At 44.1% G+C, this 17,642-nt stretch overlaps 2 protein-coding genes and 1 non-coding gene across 6 annotated transcripts in view; 1 reads left to right on the forward strand and 2 right to left on the reverse strand.

Moving 5' to 3' along the window:
• slc39a14 (solute carrier family 39 member 14) overlaps positions 1 to 5,884 on the reverse strand; it is a 57,775-nt gene extending 51,891 nt beyond the window's left edge. For both annotated transcript variants that reach the window (XM_015960275.3, XM_054731058.2), the window contains exon 1: positions 5,731 to 5,884. The gene's annotated coding sequence lies outside the window, so the exon portion shown is untranslated. The remainder of the gene's footprint in view (positions 1 to 5,730) is intronic.
• Positions 5,885 to 8,348: 2,464 nt separating this feature from the next.
• Positions 8,349 to 8,420, reverse strand: trnap-ugg (transfer RNA proline (anticodon UGG)). Its single transcript has one exon. It is a non-coding gene; the product is annotated as a tRNA-Pro (tRNA).
• Positions 8,421 to 8,636: 216 nt separating this feature from the next.
• Positions 8,637 to 16,579, forward strand: LOC107386091 (STAM-binding protein-like A). 3 transcript variants are annotated; one of them, XM_015960274.3, is made up of 10 exons: positions 8,637 to 8,775; positions 11,643 to 11,867; positions 11,960 to 12,035; positions 12,120 to 12,215; positions 12,287 to 12,674; positions 12,821 to 12,945; positions 13,188 to 13,325; positions 15,910 to 16,022; positions 16,115 to 16,214; positions 16,304 to 16,579. In XM_015960274.3, the coding sequence occupies exons 2-10, from the start codon at positions 11,665 to 11,667 to the stop codon at positions 16,358 to 16,360; spliced, it is 1,296 nt and encodes a 431-aa protein (XP_015815760.1). In that variant the 5' UTR covers positions 8,637 to 8,775; positions 11,643 to 11,664; the 3' UTR covers positions 16,361 to 16,579. The 3 variants fall into 3 exon arrangements, with proteins under 3 accessions (XP_015815760.1, XP_054587035.2, XP_054587036.2); XM_054731060.2 differs by having other exon boundaries at positions 11,960 to 12,215; XM_054731061.2 differs by having other exon boundaries at positions 8,645 to 8,775; positions 11,630 to 11,867; positions 11,960 to 12,215.
• Positions 16,580 to 17,642: the final 1,063 nt, after the last annotated feature.

Genomic DNA, 17,642 nt, shown 5'->3' on the forward strand with positions numbered 1-17,642 from the left:
TATTCCAAAACGAGTACGGATCATTTTCCTGTGTGATGCTGGTATTCGTGGAAAATTACAAAAAAGGCAAATATATGTAAACTACGGCTGGTACTTCTGGTTTGTGGAAATGGAATTATTCCATAAAAAGTCTGAAACGCTGCCTCAACCCACATCGATGTTTTAAATCAAGAGTAACATTTTTTAATATTTGGTTATTAGGAGCCCATGTGGCTCCAGAGTTACACCGCTGGGTCAGAACGGCACCACAGAGATCAGTGAGTAATCAGATTACATTTGCTGTCTTCACCATTCTCATAAGGAAAAGATAGCGAGAGGTGATGTGAATTTGTGGCATAAATGGGAAATTTCCCTCATCATCATCGTCATCATCGTCATCATCAACTAACAGAGCAGAAATGGAACAGGTCCATCAGGACTTCAGGATCACAAACATCAAGTCAGATGCCAAAAAAACCCACAGACGAAGCAGGGACGCTGACCTGTTTGGACCCAAGTCATGTCATGAGACCAGCTATGACCTCTTGTTTAGATCAGTCAACCTTGGAGAGCTTTCGCCTCACAGGAGTTTTTTCATCACTTGTAAACAGATGAAAGTTTAAATCCTGCTGATGAACGCATCATCAGCTGTTTTCTGTTTACCTGTGAGTGTCACATAAAGGTGAGTCAACGGAACAAAGCTGTGATTTTGTTACAGTTCCAGTACAACCTAACTTAAGATAAAGTTGACCTTCAGACGACTGGTGATCCGATACGTTCTGCCGCCTGTCCGCGTTGATGCGGTCACTCGTTTCGAATCAGGCACGGCCGAGGGACGCAAAACACAAACAAACTCCATCACTCTACATTTAACAACATCTGGACGCGTCTTTAGAGGAAGCAAACTTTTCTCCTTCCTTTCCTTTTCTGCTGCAATCATGACTGAACCTAAGCTGGTCTGGCGTGGCTCAGAAACCGGCTGGTTTCATGCAGCCAACTCCTGCAGAGGAACGCTGGGAAAAGCTGGGGATGGACCTCACGGGGCCTTTTCCTCACAGCAAAAGAGCAAACACTGTTCTGGTGCTAGTACAAAATGAGTGGAAATGTTTCCCTTCAAAGACGCCAAAGCTCATCGTATCATGGCTGGCTCTTCCTAAATAAATACATTTAGATAGATAAAAATGGTTTTAAAACTTATAATGTGTTGTTTGAAAGGGATTACGAGTTATTTACATGAATAGTTCATGATTTGTTTAAGGTTTAGTTCAAATATTGCGTTAAAATCTACTTCCGGTTTGGGATACGCACTTCCGGTTTCACGTTGTTTGTTAGTTTTCATAAGATGAGGTTTTCACTCGATTTGGAGTCCCACTAGCCTAGTGAACTAGACCAAATACTTGCTTTGCAAAGTTTGGTCTAGGCATGCTCCATTGGAACCTCCGCAGCTCCTACCAGGACTCTGGCTGGCCAATCACAACTCTCTAGAGGGGTTTCAAACACATAAAGAGCTGTGATTGGTCCATAATGGTGGGCCAATCATAGTGCTCTATCTGCTTAGTGAACAAATCACAGAGCTTTATCCACTTTGTGGGCCAATCAGGGCACTCTATATGCCTGGTGGGTGGGATGATGCAACAGAGTGAAACAAGAGTGTGTCACATTCATTGTCCAGTGGCATGCGGAGATCATTTGAAAGACAACGGTAGAACCCGCCCCACAACCGAGAGCCGTCAATAGAGCTTGCCAGGCTAGAGTCCCACAGGAGCTGGTGTCTGATCCGGGGACACGGTTCACGGGCCATGAAATGGCCGGTGTCGGTACAGGATCTGCTCGGGTGCAAGATCGGCTCGGGGTCCTTCGACTGCCGATCATGTCAAAGTAATTGATTGGCTGAACATGAACTTTACGGAAATTATGTAATCACGTTACGTTGGTCCAGGCAAATTTTTCTGTTGGAAAGATGGACAACTTTTACAAAGAAATCCATCATTACCTCTTTGAAAATACACTTTCAGCATAGAGCTGCATGTATATTAGGGCTGAACGATTAACTGCATGTGCAATTAAATTGCGATGTGACAAAATGAGATTTTGTAATCGCAAAGGCTGCAATTTGGCAGCAAGTGGTTAGCGCAATGCTACTATACATGGAAAAACCCATAGGAATGCTAAAGCTAATATCACCGACTGCATTCTTACAAATTATGAATTAGAAATGTGCCAAATGATTACATTTGGAGTCTAATAGAAAGTAAAACTACCATCAATCAAATAAGTACAGACAGGTATTTTAGTAAAGCCAGAAAGTTTTGGCAGCTATGAGCGTAACTGAACTGCGCATGGACAAGACGTCAAAACCTCTAAGCACAAAATTCTTCAATAAACGGGACACACTTCTTTCCTGCAAATACAATTTCACAGGTGTTGCTAATACCTATGATCCTTCAAGGCATGTGAGGAGTTCAACATCATGAATACAATATAGTGTTTGATTTTACAAATACCATTATAAACACAAACCTACGTCTTAAGAAACATTATTTTAATAACGAAACTGCTAAATTCTTTCCAACAGTATGAAGATGTGTAGTGTATTTTGTCCGAGTGGGTTTGCCGTACTTTGACGTCATCGGCCGATCTTGCACCCAAGCAGATCCTGTACCGACACCGGTCTGTGCAAGACCTGCACAGAAAAGACCACCACCAGTTGTCACCCCCAAACCAACCTCACTGAACGATCTAGTCGCACTAGACGGCCTGTTCAAACATCTGCACATCAGACTAATGACTTCTGAGATTCATGACTCTTTAGGAACTGAATCTGAAGTTTTCAAGCACCTTCTGCTTTGTGTTCTGAAACTAGAATTAGCCAAAGAAATCTGTCTGATCGGAATCGGCCGATATTCCGCATGATCGGTTTGATCAGTGAATCTAGGTGTCTTCTTCTTTGTGAATGAGCGACGGACGAAGTCAACATTTTTCCAGCCCACGAACAATAACTGATCTGCCCAAACATTTGAGCTCTGCTAGTTATTTCAGACCTTTATTTTAACTTTCTCTGCATCGATGACAGACGGAATTCAAAAATATTGTCTTAGACTAAAACAACTTAGTCATTCTCTGTGAAACAGATAACCAATAGAAGCCAGCCACTCTTATTTAGTTTTATCCTGCAGAAACCAGAGAAGCCTCCCTGTGGTTGCGCGCCTCCCAACTAGCTGGAACACAGCCCCTTCTTCTGTGTTTCTGATGAAATTATGGCTAAAATAGTTACTGGACCTTAAAACCAAACCACACAAGTCTAGGTTTTGCGTTCTTGGCTCTGTGCGAATATCTGCTCCTCGTCTGAAGATAACTCTTTAAGCAAGTCACACAATATCACGGTCAGAGTTAGGGTTAACTCCGCAACATCACCAAGACTTAGAAAGGGACTTTAAATCTGTTGAACAGACCTAGAGTGTGCACTGCTTTACTGTGAAAACCGGCATATGACCATAAATATTTTCACAAACGGATGTTTCAACTAAACATTTTAAAGAGTAATTATCTGGTCAGAACTGCACAAAACCAAATCCACATCATCTTCTCTGCACATTCCTAAAGTTTATGTGAAAGAACGACTCCCAATTAATTCCTGACGAAAATCTTGCCGTACCTTTTAAGAGGAAAAGAAAACGTCTTCTTGAGTTCCAGGACTTCTCAACAGTCTCATGTCCAGCGCTCGTCTCCTGCTTTATACGCCACCAGAGAAGACACCTCATCGACCCTAATTATTGTTTCCATGGATCCTCCACCGATTACCCCCAACAAAGACTGTCATTAGATGAGAGTGATGGATGTGGGCACCCGGCTGGCTCACCGAGCACATTGTCTACAAGCTCCACTCGTCCTGACTACACAGCAAATAACCGTCCACCTTAAAATTAAAGGGCTTTGGATGAGACTTGAACTGACTCAACCTATATCTTTTACCCAGAGGGCAGCTTACAGGTCAGCAACTCAGATAAAGACAAGCCACAGAGAAAATGCAGAGAAACATGTTACAAAAACCGGCAAATCTGAAGAACCGCCTAATTATTCATCTCCTTTTGAAGAGCAAGTCACCCCAAATCAAATTTTTTTCTGATAAACTATAAAAATGAGTGTCGAATCGTGCTGCAGACACGTGTAGTCAATAGTTTTTCATTTGAGTGCATTTTAGTTAGGGATGCAACGATACCAGGTTTTTTTTCAAACCGATACGATACCGATACTTTGATCCGGGTACTCGCCGAAACCGATTACAATACCGATACTTCTACCACAGAAAAAAATGCAATGATTTGGAATACAGATTTTATTTTCTTCTCTGCTTTCAACAGGAAAAGACTGTGAGGTAGATAAAAAGTCAAATATATAAATGGAAATCATCACAAAACTAAAATATTAGGTGAACAGAAATGACAAGTTCCAGTGAAGCCATTTTCAAGCAACTGCATTGGTATCGGTTGACTTTTACCGATTCCGATACTGGTATTGATATCGGTATCGGTGCCGATGCCGATAACAGTATCGTATCGGTGCATCCCTAATTATAGTTAAAATTTAAAATTTCTGCCTAAAACTGTCAGTGTTGTGCCGTTGTCAGGTAAAAACTAGAACGTTAGCTGGTACCATATGATGTCACAATGTCATTGTGAGCCTGTGTGTGTGTGTGTGTGTGTGTGTGTGTGTGTGTGTGTGTGTGTGTGTGTGTGTGTGTGTGTGTGTGTGTGTGTGTGTGTGTGTGTGTGTGTGCAGGGGCGGCGTTAGCCCGGCTACTTGGGCTGAAGCCCACCTCATTTTAATCATGTGCAAGAGGAACATTTTATAAATGTGTACACCAACCTAGAATACACATTATGTGGTTACTTACACAGGATTCTGTTGAAATTCCAGTTTTCTTCTGGCTGGAATTTCAAACTAAATAATACCCATAAACTGTGAAATGGATCATAATAAAATAGTATCTGCAGGATATGCGGTGACATTTTTGGAGACGGAAGTTGTTTTAAGCCACCAACATTTAAAAACCGTCTAGGCAAAGCAGCTTTATTTATATAGCACATTTCATACAAGGAGGCGATTCGTCTAGCTCGTTTGTCCGATCAGGACTAATCTCTGTTTCTCCAAACTGAGGCTGTTTATGGCGCTCTACGGCAGATGCATGGTGAACAAGACCAAATTCTTACTTTGCAAAGTCATCCTACATATTCACATATATAGGATGGCTTGCCAGGCCAACGAGAACCATCAATCTAACAGGAAACTGTGAAACAAACATTTAAGGTCTGAAAATATGGAAAAGTAGCTTATTTACTTCCAGGTTTTCCCTGAAGTTTAAGGATAACTCTCAGTACATGCACACGAACAATTATTGGATCTAAATGCTTAATAAATCTAAACATGTTTTATTATTTACTGAAAATATGACGCTTGATAGAAGCTCGCTGGCTCTGGTCTGACAGAGAAGCAGGATGACTCCAGGATGTACGGTAGAAGGTTTGCTACGTTTATAAAGTAACACATTTCTTTGAATAACAAACTGATTGATCAGAGAAGAATGATGATTAGTGAACGAATGAAGGCTAAGTTAATGCAGAGCTACAGCAGCCTCGCGTCTACAGAAACGTTCCTCTGTGACGTGTCATAAATAAAAGCAGCGAATTCTTTAGAAATTAATAGAAGTTTGATAAACTGGTCGATTTGTTCGTGTTAGCCTAGTTAGCTTACCGGTGATGGTGTTAAGGAAGACGTCAATCCCCCAGACAGCAACGTGCCTCTGACACCGAAACACGCCGGAGGCTCATAGTCGGAGTACAGAACGTCTGTTGGGGACAACCGGATGTCTCCGTTAGCTTCATTCATCCACAGACGGTCATTTTCCTCTCATTCGTGCGCTGTTTCAAACACGAGCAGCAGCAATGACGTCGATGGTCTGCTTGGGCTGTCAATAGATGCGGTTCTGTCTCCCCCGTGCGGTTAATCACGGTACTGCACCAACACAGTCGTCTTCAGGGTTTGACAACATTCCCGTCGTCTTGCTGAAAAAGATAGAAATGATAAATATGAGCATATGTTATTGTTTATCAGCTAAGATTTGGTATGTTTTCACCTTTAGTTCAACTCCTAATTCCATTATTCCAAGGATCTAAATTAATGTAGTTGTCAGCAGCTTGAGCTCACAGCAAAATAGATTAGAATATGTTTATTTCCCATCGAGACGCTATCCATCAATAGAAAAAAAAAGAAAAAGAAAATACACAAAGAATCATGTCTGTGATCCTGTTGGACTTTAGCCAAGAGCGGCATTTAGCAGTATAAGTAATCGTTATTGTTTTTGTTTGTTTATTTTCTGTTCTGTTTCTGATGGCTAAATCATAAACAATCAATCAATCAATCTTTGTTTATATAGCGCCTTCCACTGCCTTTGCAGGAGCCCAAGGAGCTGAACGTAAAACACACTAAAAACACAAACAGCAATAAAAAAGAGATAAAAGCAACATACGGCCATAAAAGCTACAAAGTGTCAACGCAGCATCAAAGCATAAAACCAAGTCACATAAAAGCCACATAAACAGAAGGTTCCAGCTTTAAATCCTAGCTGAGGAATTCATGGCCTCACTCCACATTCACGTCTATTTATTTAGTTTTCCTTTGTACTCTGTTTTGTTAGGATACACACAAGTCCCATCACCAGAACCAGGACATATTGGAAAATGAGTGGGTTGTATTTACACTCCTGTTCAATTACAGTAAGTATAGTTAAAATTTATGGTACATAATCTTGAGGTCTGTTTCAGAATATATGACTATAAGTTCTTCCTACTTCTTCCTAATCCAAAGGGTTCAAATGAAGGCAACTGGACTTCTTTGGTTTCTTGAAGATGTTTCACTTCTCATCCGAGGAGCTTTGTCAATCCTAACTGGAGTATGGGAGGGTCACGCTTATAAGCTGCAGCTGTCTGTTGTTATTTAAGGAGCAGAAACTACTCTGAGTACCCCTCCTTCCCATCCCCTGATGAGTGGTTAGCCTCTACTGAGAGGGAGTCCTTGTGTTGATTAGACACAGAAAAGTGTGACCTAGACTGAAACTGCTTAGGAATGAGATTCAAAGCTGCATTATAGATGCTGGAAAGGTTCAATCTAAGCCCCTCCCCTATTTAAGGTGGGTTTTTCAAATTTGACATATAGCTTCCTTTACTCCTCTCTCAAACCATCTATCTTCTCTGTTCAGAATGTGTCCTTTGTCCTTCAGGTGTAGGTGGACTGCAGCGTGTTGACCTGAAGAGGTGGCTCTCCTGTGTTGTGCCATGCTCTTGCGTAATTGTTGTTTAGTTTCTCCATTGTAAACATCTGGACATCCTCACTACACTGGACTGCATAAACGACGCCACTGAGCTTCTGTTTGGGTGTTTTGTCTTTTGGATGGAACCAGGGGCGGATCTACAAAATTATTGATGGGGTGGCAGAAGAGGGGCAAACATTTTTCTAGGGTGGCAATACACACACACACACACACACACACACACACACACACACACACACACACACACACACACACACACACACACACACACACACACACACACACTATTTCACTGCACTGAGATATTGTACTTTGGTTCTATTGTTCACTCAAAAACACGTTTTCCTTTTTCTTTTCCCAGTATTTACATGTTCATTTGTTTTGGGTCCTCATTTAATAAGCTTAAAGGCCCATCACGAAAATAAAACACATAATGAAATTATATCCTTCCTACAACAGCTGAATGCGGCAGTTTCCATGTTGCTCAGCAAAACTATTTACACATTCATCAAGATCCAAAGATTCTGCCCATTTTGATTCAATGCTGACTACAGCCTAGCTTCATAGTCTTTTCTCTGCCAAAGCAGACTGCAAGTAGGTCTTTATGAGCCTGAGAGTTAAAAAAACTTTGATTTTCCTTGAATTTATAGCTGCCAGCTGGGGTGGCAGCAGGGGTAGCAAGGCTTTCTTTTAGGGTGGCAACTGCCACCCTTGTAGATCCGCCCCTGGATGGACCTGTTTCTGTCTGAGGGTGTTGTTGGGTTTAAAGTTTACCGGGATGTTGTGTTTGGTGAAGATTCAAAGCTCCTCGGATGAGAGGTGAAACGGCTTCAAGAAACCAAAGAAGTCCAGTTGCCTTCAAAGAACCCTTTGAAATACCATGACCTGGATGACTGAGAACTTTCACCAGCAAATTCTTCCTAACTGAGGTTAAGATAGTTTTAAAAATGAAAACTACGTTTCTGACTTATTCGGAATGAGAACATAAACTATATCCCTAAATTAGTAAGCGTTTTTCATGCACATACAAAACAAAAAAGAAGGGCTCGTCCGGGATTTGAACCCGGGACCTCTCGCACCCAAAGCGAGAATCATACCCCTAGACCAACGAGCCCGTTAAAGTATTTTTCTGTAACTCTATACTTAAAATTTCTTAGGATGGAATGAACGCATCTGTGATGTGGGATGTTTACTTGTTTTTTCAGACTAAATTAGTTATACCTGGCTGACATGAATAAAACAAGATGTTAAATGCTTCTGGTAAAATGAATCCGAGGTAAAATCATCATCATCCACTGACGTAATCACTCGTCAGACGGAAGTTGTTTTGATTGCGGAAGTGAGCAGATGCTCTTGAATGCTGTTGTGCTAGAAGCTTTAGTGATTTTGTGTACGACTCAGTACATTAGTCGTATTTATTGCTTCATGTATGTAGGTCCTTTTGATCTTCAGTTTCACGCCTCAACCAGGTAAGAATGACAGAAAAGTCCTCACGGTGGTTGGCCGCTAGCTAAGTTAATGTTTGGTAAGTTAGCGCGGCTAGCATGTCGAGCAGAAACACCGATCACTTCTAGAACAGAGATCAATAACAAGAGAGCGTGTGAGGAGAATACACTTCTATTCTTGGCATATGTAACTCGCCCGTGAACCAGCAGGAACGTAAAAAAAGTGAAGGAAAAAAGCAACGGGGTGAATAAATGGCCCATTGTTTCGGACTGGTCTGTTTTATGTCCTCTGGACATGTTTTAATTCCCTAAAAGTTTCATTTCTTTGTTTTATTGATACGAACCTTTTCTGCTCTACTCGTATATCTCATTAAATGGTTTATACAGTACATGCTGATTGCTATAGGTCAGATAATGGTTATATTGTCTGTTAATGGTTTTAAATACTTACTGAAAATGAGTTTATTTATTTTAGGTAGAAGGAGAAAGTTTAATTACACCCTCGGGTTAGTGGACGTTACTCTGACCTAATCCTGTAAACCTCTGGTATATTAATATTAGCTAGTTTATTACCTATAATGCTGCTGGTAGAACTAGAAATGTATTGGGTTTGGTGTTTCAAATCTTCCAGACTTATGTCCATGTTTCTCTGAAATGGGAAGGCTACAGAACACAATCATGTCAAAGTCTTACCGTGATTTATTAATACATGTTGTCGTTGATTGTTGTCATCTGCTGATTCAGTGGAATGAGTTTAGTCAATAGTCATTAGTGAACTGTCCATCTCCGAGACAGGAGGGAACGTCTACTCCAAGGTACTGGAGAGGAAGTTCTGGTCGATAGTTGAACCTCACATAGATGTGGGTTTTCGTCCTGGTTGTGGAACTGTGGACCAACTCTTTACCCTTGCTAGCGTGATGGATGGGCCATGGGAGTTTGCCCAACCAGTCCACCTGTGCAGACACTGAACTGGTCTGTTGTGGTGAAGAAGGAGCTGAGCTGGAAAGCACGGCTCTCGATTTACCAGTCCATCTACCGTCCAGTCCTCACCTATGGTCATGAGCTTTGGGTAAGGACCGACAAAACAAGATGGGGGGTATAAGCGGCTGAAATGAGTTTTCCCTGCGGGGTGGCTGGGCTCAGCTTTAGGGATAGGGTGAGACTCGGAGTAGAGCTGCTGCTCTTCCATATCGAGAAGAGTCAGTTGAGGTGGTTTGGGCATCTTGTTAGGATGCCCCCGGGGAGGTGTTTCAGGCATGTCCTGCTGGCAGGACACCCCCTGGCCGACTCAGAACATGTTGGAGAAAGTACATCTCCGAACTGGAGGGTAAGATGTCGAGGGGGCATGCAGAGGTCTTCATAGAGTTAACTAGTTTGGTTAACTCAGGCAAAGAAACAGGAGCAAAGCTATCTAGGATGATGGGCTTCAGTCAGAAACAGAAAATCCAGGTTTTTAGAGAGAATTAAATCATTGAGCTGGAAGGACTTATTGTTAACAGAGCGGGTGTTTTATAGAGCCATGCTGAGTGAGGTGGAGGAATCAGAAACTACAGAAACAGCTGGTGTTATTTAAATTAGCAGGGTTAGATCCACGGTGTTTATAAAAACCACTTATGGAGGGAACAGGAGGATAAACCACTGAGTAATAAACCAAGTGTCACACACACACACACGTTTTGTTTTGCATGTTTATGTTGACCAGAGTCTGGTCAACATAAACATGGTCATCAGACGGGGGTGACCACAACTTACTAAAATACTTCATGAGCGGGCCTCCTTGTTTCACCAGAGCCACACCTTTCTCCGTGGCTTGAGTGTGTAGGCCATCCGTCAGCCTTCGTGACTAAATCAATACAAGTCATTCTGCTGGTGAAGTTCTCACATTTGTCTTCAGTTCTCCTCAAGTCACATGAAACTGACTCTGCAAGCAGAAATATTGTTTTTATCGCTAAATGTTTTTCCCACCGAGTTGAGGGACTCGGTGTGTGTGTGAAAATACTGGTGTGTTGCACACTTTCAAAATTTCTCTTCTCGAATATGATAACATTTGAGAGAGAGAGCGAGAGCGAGAGCGAGAGAGAGAGAGAGAGAGAGAGAGAGAGGCTGAGCAAACAGTTATGAGTCATAAGTGCTCCGAAACGACGATCTGTCTCAGTATCAGGAGGGGGTTTCAGTTCTTGGTGTTTATTTACGGTCAGACAAATAAACAAGATGTCTTTTCTCATGCAGTCCCTAAATGATCACATTTTCTATATTTTTAGAGACCCAGCAGTTCAGGTAGTATTTGAAGGCATTCTGAGCCACCTGTAGACGGTTCAGGGAGGTTCTGCTCAGACACGTGAAAAGAGAGTTGCAGTAGTCTAAGCGTGAGGAGATGAAGGGCTGCATGGTGGCGCAGTGGTTAGCACTGTTGCCTCGCAGCACGAAGGTTGCAGGTTCGAAACTCGGCTCAGCTGCGGCCTTTCTGCGTGGAGTTGCGTGTTCTCCCCACGCACACGTGGGTTTCCTCCGGGTACTCCGGTTTCCCCCACAGATCACAACATGGCCTATAGGTTATAAATTGTAAGTCGCTTTGGATAAAAGCGTCTGCCAAATAAATAAATGAAACGAACAAAGGTGTGGAGAACTGTCTCAAGTTCAGAGCGAGACAGAATGGGACTCAGCTTAGCAATGTTCCTGAGATGGAAGAAGGAAGAGCGAACAAGAGAACTGACATGAGGATCCAGGGTGAGAGCTGGGTCAAAGGTCACGCCAAGATTCAACTCCAAAAAAACAACACTTTTGTATTTTTAAGGAACAAAGATTTGGGATTGTTGTATATTATTTTTTTAACATGACGGCGTGTGCAAACCAGTGTTTCTGAATATTTAACCTTTAGCCTGTTTGTCCAGTCTGTCCGGCTGAGCCGTTGCCATGGGCGATCACACCGACGTCAGCCTGCCACCGGAGGAGCGATTCCACGCCCTGACCAAGAAGGGGAGCTTGGTGGAGGTCAACGATGACGTCCCGCCGCGACGCTACTTCCGCTCAGGCATGGAGATGATCCGCATGGCCAGCATCTACACGGAGGAGGGCAACATCGAGCGCGCCTTCGTTCTTTACAACAAATATATCACGTGAGTAAATTCCCAAAGCTGCTCTGTCGTTTTCAGCTGAGTCTTCTCGTCTTTGTGCCGGAAAATTCATCAGATTTGATTTTTTATTAAAGGCTCTTTATTGAGAAACTTCCCAAGCATCGGGACTACAAGACTGCAAATATTCCTGAGAAGAAGGACACAGTAAAGGTGGCCACACTGTGTTCTGTGAACCCGATTGGTTCAGAGGACAGTTGCAGCTTAGCATGTCACCTCTTTCTGATTCCTCTGCAGAAACTCAAAGAAGTTGCATTTCCACAAGCAGAGGTTCTTAAAAAAGCTCTTTTGAGGAGATTTGAACAAGAATATGCAGAATATCTTGTCAAAAAGGTAAACTGAGGAGCTGTTTTTCATACCTACATCATGTCTCCGAGTCTCACGTTTAAGTTTTCTCTCTTCAGAAAGCGGAGGAGGCAGCCATGGCGCAGGAACAGTCCAAGCGGCGTGCGCTGGACGCCGAACGGGAGCGCGTGGCGGAGATGCAGCGGCGGCAGCGGGAGCAGGAGCAGTTCAGTGCCTTTGAGGAGATGATCCGCCGCCAGGAATTGGAGAAGGAGCGCCAGCGAGTGCTCCTAGAGTTTGCCACACCAGCCACGCCCCCTGCGGACACGCCCCTCCTTCCAGGCATCCAGGGTCCACCGCTGAGCCCGGGGTACATATCCGGCGGCAACGACTATCAGCATACTCGGCCGTCTGCACCCATCGGCTCACCCATCGGCTCACCCACGGCCGGTCCGCCCAGCTTCGACCGCTCGCTCAAGCCGGGTTCGCTGGTCAGCCCAGGAAACAGTGAGTTTGTGTTGATCTTCACACGACGGGCCGGTTAAACGCCTCCCTGCTCCCGTGTTTCACTACTTCCTGGTTACACCTCGCCTTGTTTCAGAACCCCACATTTCCATCCAGCACTCGTTAATCCCTCTACATGGGTTTTGCAGATTCGATGGTGGATGCCCTTCGGCAGCTGGCTGTTCCTGCCGAGCTTTGCCGGAGCTTCCTGAGGCTGGCTGAGGCCAACACCAGCAGAGCCATAGAAACCTGTGGCATCCTGTGTGGGAAGCTGGTAAGTCTGGAGCAGAGCTGAATCATCAGAGCTTTTATCGGAGCAAACTCACTGAATTCGGTACATCTGGATTATTAAATGCTGATTTTAGGTTTTATAATAAATGCCGAGTCATCAGCTTAGCGTCCTTATTGGAGGATAATCTGACACCATCCCAACTTTCGTTACCAGCAGAACCAGCCAGAGGTGGTTTGGTTCTGCCGCGGACTGAAACCACCTGACTCGCTTTGTGTTTGTTTCAGACCAGAAACGCATTCACTGTGACCCACGTGATCGTCCCGAAGCAGTGTGGCGGGCCGGACTACTGTGACACGGAAAACGAGGAGGAACTTTTCCTCGTACAGGACCAGTATGACCTCATCACTCTGGGATGGATACACGTGAGGAACAGGAGATGGTTTAGTCCTCTCCTAACCACTAAATCAGCACACCATCATTAATGATTCACGTGGAAACGATCAGCTGCTCTGCTGAGCTGTCGGTTCTGCTCCTGCAGATTCAGATTAATAGTGTCTTCTCTTTATTCTAACCAACTTAAAGCTCGCATTTCTTAAGTTTTCACTCTTAAACGCGACGATTTGCTTTTTAATCACGGTGCAGTCGAGGATAGGTTTTTTGCATGTTTTAGGTGTTTTCAGGTTTTCTTTGCGATTCAAACCTTGAATCAGGTGAGTTTGAGCAGGAAAATGACTAAAACATGCAGGATAGAAGCTGTGGAGGACCAGGGTTGGACACAAGCTGTTGTGACATCAGCTTGTCTGCACTTCCATCTTGCTTTTTTAGGTTATAATTATTATTATTCATAATACAATTAGCCTTATGGATACCCTGTTTACTGGTATTGGATTATTTACTTTGTGAAGTGACTTGAGGAAACGCTTCATGACTGGGCGCTATATAAATAAAGTTAACTGAAGTAAAAATTTAACTTTCTATACTGCCATCATTTCTCAGTTTAAAGGGGCTATATGGAAGTGTGACAGCCAAAACATGTATAGAAATAATAAATGTCTTCTTCATACATTCTCCTGCAACGCCCTGGTCCTGTAGAATGAGCCCTGGCATTTTTACTGTGAATGCCTGTTTTTCTGTAAAATCACAGAAAAAGAGAGATGCTCGGGTCGAGCAGGCTGCTTCATGCGCGTTCACGCTCAGGCATCGCCCGTAGCATTTGCTATCCGTAGCTTTAGCAGCAGAGAGAGAGGCAGTGCCACTTTGTCGCTGTTCCTAACGCCTAGTGACAAAGCTAGCTACATTTCTGAGGACCCTTAGCTACTTTCTGTAGAACTTTCTTCTAGATATTTCCTGCAAATTAGCAACAAAATAGCCATTTTCGCTCTGAACCGTTCTTTGAACATTGTTTCAGCTGTCATCAAGGATATAAATGTTACAGATACAAAGGACGCCACTGGTGCTTTAGCTCACCTAGTAAGACATCGGACTCCCATGCAGAAATCCTGGGTTTGATTCTGGATGTGAACATAGTCTATTTAGAGTTTATTTTTTACATTAACGGTATTTTTTTTACAGTAAGATGCCCAAATTGTTATTTGAGACTCGCCGAACGGCATTGAATTTATAAAAAAGATGTGGGTTCAACTTTCATTTTGGAACAATTTTTCAAGCAAGGGAAGGGAATGATCTGAGCATGCAGGAGGACTGACCCATCATAAACCTTTGTTGGCTGTGCTGAAGAGAAAGGTACAGAACCTTTGGCAGCATTAGCTCAACAGGTTGAGTGGGTTGTCCAGTAATCGGAAGGTTGCAGGTTCAATCCCGGCTCCGGACAGAGAATTCTGCTGTTGTGTCCTTGGGCAAGACACTTAACCCACCTTGCCTGCTGGTGGTGATCGGAGGGACTGGTGGCGCCTGTGCTCGGCAGCCTCGCCTCTGTCAGCGCGCCCCAGGGCAGCTGTGGCTACATCGTAGCTCATCCCCATCAGTGTGTGTGAATGGATGAATGATACACTGTAGTGTAAAGCGCTTTGGAGTCCTTACTCTGAGAGGCGCTATACAAGTGCGGGTCATTTATCATTAAACCAAATTATTTAATTAATTAGCTGCGTGTTCTCCTGTCCTCTGTCCTCCGGGCCGCACACACACACACGGGGGACGTTCTCAGCTGTTATTTTCGTTAAGGAGTATGCACGTACAGCATGCGCGCCTCGTGCACGAGCCTACTATTGAAGCTGCCGTTACGCTTTTGGCCTGAGGGGGCAATCGCGAGCATAAAAATTCAAAACTCCGTCAAGTCCCTTTAACTCTCTGGTGCTGAAGGCAGCTGGAGATACGATGAGTTGGTGTTGCTGGAGAACTTGGTTCTAGTAAGCTACAGTATAAAAACAACATCCGGTAGCTCCAACAATGCAACCGATTCTAACGTAACGCAGCTACATCACGCCTCCAGGCTTCTGACGGACTCCTCATGTATAACAGTTTAGCGTGCTAGCTAATATAGCAAGCTCAGCTCTGGCCTCACTTCCTGTTCAGCTGCTCCAGGCTGAGAGCGTGTGATTCGCACACAGAGGGCTACATGCAGAGGGGAGGGGCGGCCAGAGGCCAGTATGAAGGATGGATCATCATCCGTTCATCATTCAGTCACCGGGACGTTCTTAATGATTGGATGAGGTTTTTCCAGGATTGTACGTTTCTGAGGGGATTAAAATTGTTCATTTGACAAAACTTTATTTATTGGTTGCCATCAGTAGGTGAAGAGCACTTCAAGTAAAATGTAAAAATGCTCCAGAAAAACATCTGACTGATTTTCTGTCACTCGTCATCATTAAGTGCTTTTTGATGACTCGGCCTTCAGATTGATTGACCCGACTCTTCAGACGCTGAGAAAAAAATTACTAAAACGTTTTTCTGGCTTTTACTGACGATCATGTGACCCCTGATCACGCGGCGCTAGACAAGACTGAGGATTAAATTTGTGTGTGTGTGTGTGTGTGTGTGTGTTTGCAGACTCACCCGACGCAGACGGCCTTCCTGTCCAGCGTGGACCTCCACACCCACTGCTCCTACCAGATCATGCTGCCTGAGGCCGTCGCCATCGTCTGCTCGCCTAAGTTTAACGAGTGTGTTTTAAGTCCTTTGCAGTTCCACGCCGATGGGAGTGTCTCTCAGGTTTGCTGCGACTGCTGACCTCGTGTGATTGTGTTTTGATTAGAATCGGTTACTTCCGGCTCACGGATCGAGGAGTAGATGAGATCTCCACGTGTAGACAGAAAGGTTTCCACCCTCACAGCAAAGAACCGCCTTTATTCACGGTGAGTTTGACGCCATTATCTAAGAAATAAAACATGTCTGTCCGACTTGTTTGGTGTCTCTGGAACTGAAGTGAGCTTCTTGTTTTCAGCACGCAGGACACGTCACCATCACCGAAGGCTCCGTGTCCATGATGGATCTGCGGTGATGTTCTCATCACAACACTCAAGACTGTTTTATCAACCTGAGGCTGATTTACTGGAGAAAAACAAACTCGTTTCATTTTCAGAACGGTACTGAGACGCCGCCGCCCACAAGTTTACCGTTAGATTGGACTGGATTTGTTCTGGAGAGGAACAAAGTTGGAAAGAAGAGAAAATCCACTTTATTTCTGTTGTTGCACTTTCCAAGCAGCGATCCACCTGGACGTTCCACCCTCGTGCTCCTCGCTCTGGTTCTGTCTCCGTGTGTTTTCCCGCTCAGATTTTTGTTTCAGCCCCAAACAGCTAAAGGTCCGCTAGCTCCACTCTTCACATGGAACGGATGAAGTGCCAAGGATGGGAACATTTACCTGTTGAGTTTTTCGTTGTGCAATACCAATCCTCGTGTGAAGCCAGGAGTTGTTTCAAGCTGATGAGATGCAAGCCAGCAGTAACTCAGGAACTCGGGCAGTACCGCCGCCGCCGCTGCTGCTCTGTAGCGTTGTTTCTACGTCTCACCACTCCACAACATCCGTTGTTAACCTGGTCATGGCTTTTGTTTAAACTTCATTTCTTGTTTAGTTATGAAACGACTTGTTAAACTTCCTCAACTCCTTGTCGTTAGTGTTTTAGGGGAAACGGGGTTAGGACCTGTACGGTTCTGAATGTACCTACGTTACGAACCGTCTGATCCTAGCTCATGTTGGTCCATCCTTGAGTTAGCTCCCGTCTCTTCTTAGGACACTTAAATGATTAGCCATAATTACCAATTATACGCCACGATGAAATAAAGTTGTAGATGAGTTTACTCTGCCCGGGTTTGTGTCACATTTGTCCCGTGACGTTGATGCATCACATGTGAACTACTAAAAACATGTTTATGCTTATGTATGTAGCAGACGCTTTTGTCCACCTTACATCCCATAATGAAGCAGCAGGCTAGCCTTGAGGCTAACTACAAACACTAGTCAGTCCCAGTGAGGCAGCATGATGAATCCTAGAGGGAAGTGAACATGGAGTGGACAGTAGAGTGGGGGACGGGTGCTGGGAGGGTGCTAGTTTAGAAGAGCAGGGTCTTTAGGGGTTTCTTGAAAATCAACAAGGAAGCCGCTGTTCTGGTAGAACTTGGTAGGTCATTCCACATTTGTGGAACGATGCATGAAGAGCCTGGATTGTCCTGAGCGTGGTGTAGGCACGGCTAGCCGACCATCCTTTGATGACCGGAGCGGCCGGGCCGTGATGAAAGCCTTTACAAGAGGATTCAGGGAGATGGGAGACATACCATCCAAG

This window comes from Nothobranchius furzeri, chromosome 10, assembly GCF_043380555.1.
Source record: "Nothobranchius furzeri strain GRZ-AD chromosome 10, NfurGRZ-RIMD1, whole genome shotgun sequence".
Classification (NCBI taxonomy): domain Eukaryota; kingdom Metazoa; phylum Chordata; class Actinopteri; order Cyprinodontiformes; family Nothobranchiidae; genus Nothobranchius; species Nothobranchius furzeri.

Coding starts and splice junctions, on each gene's coding strand:
- LOC107386091 (XM_054731060.2), top strand. CDS start 11,665: ATGGGCGATCACACCGACGTCAGCCTGCCACCGGAGGAGCGATTCCAC. Junction 13,326..15,909: donor TCACTCTGGGATGGATACAC/GTGAGGAACAGG, acceptor GTGTGTTTGCAG/ACTCACCCGACGCAGACGGC. Junction 16,215..16,303: donor AAGAACCGCCTTTATTCACG/GTGAGTTTGACG, acceptor TCTTGTTTTCAG/CACGCAGGACACGTCACCAT.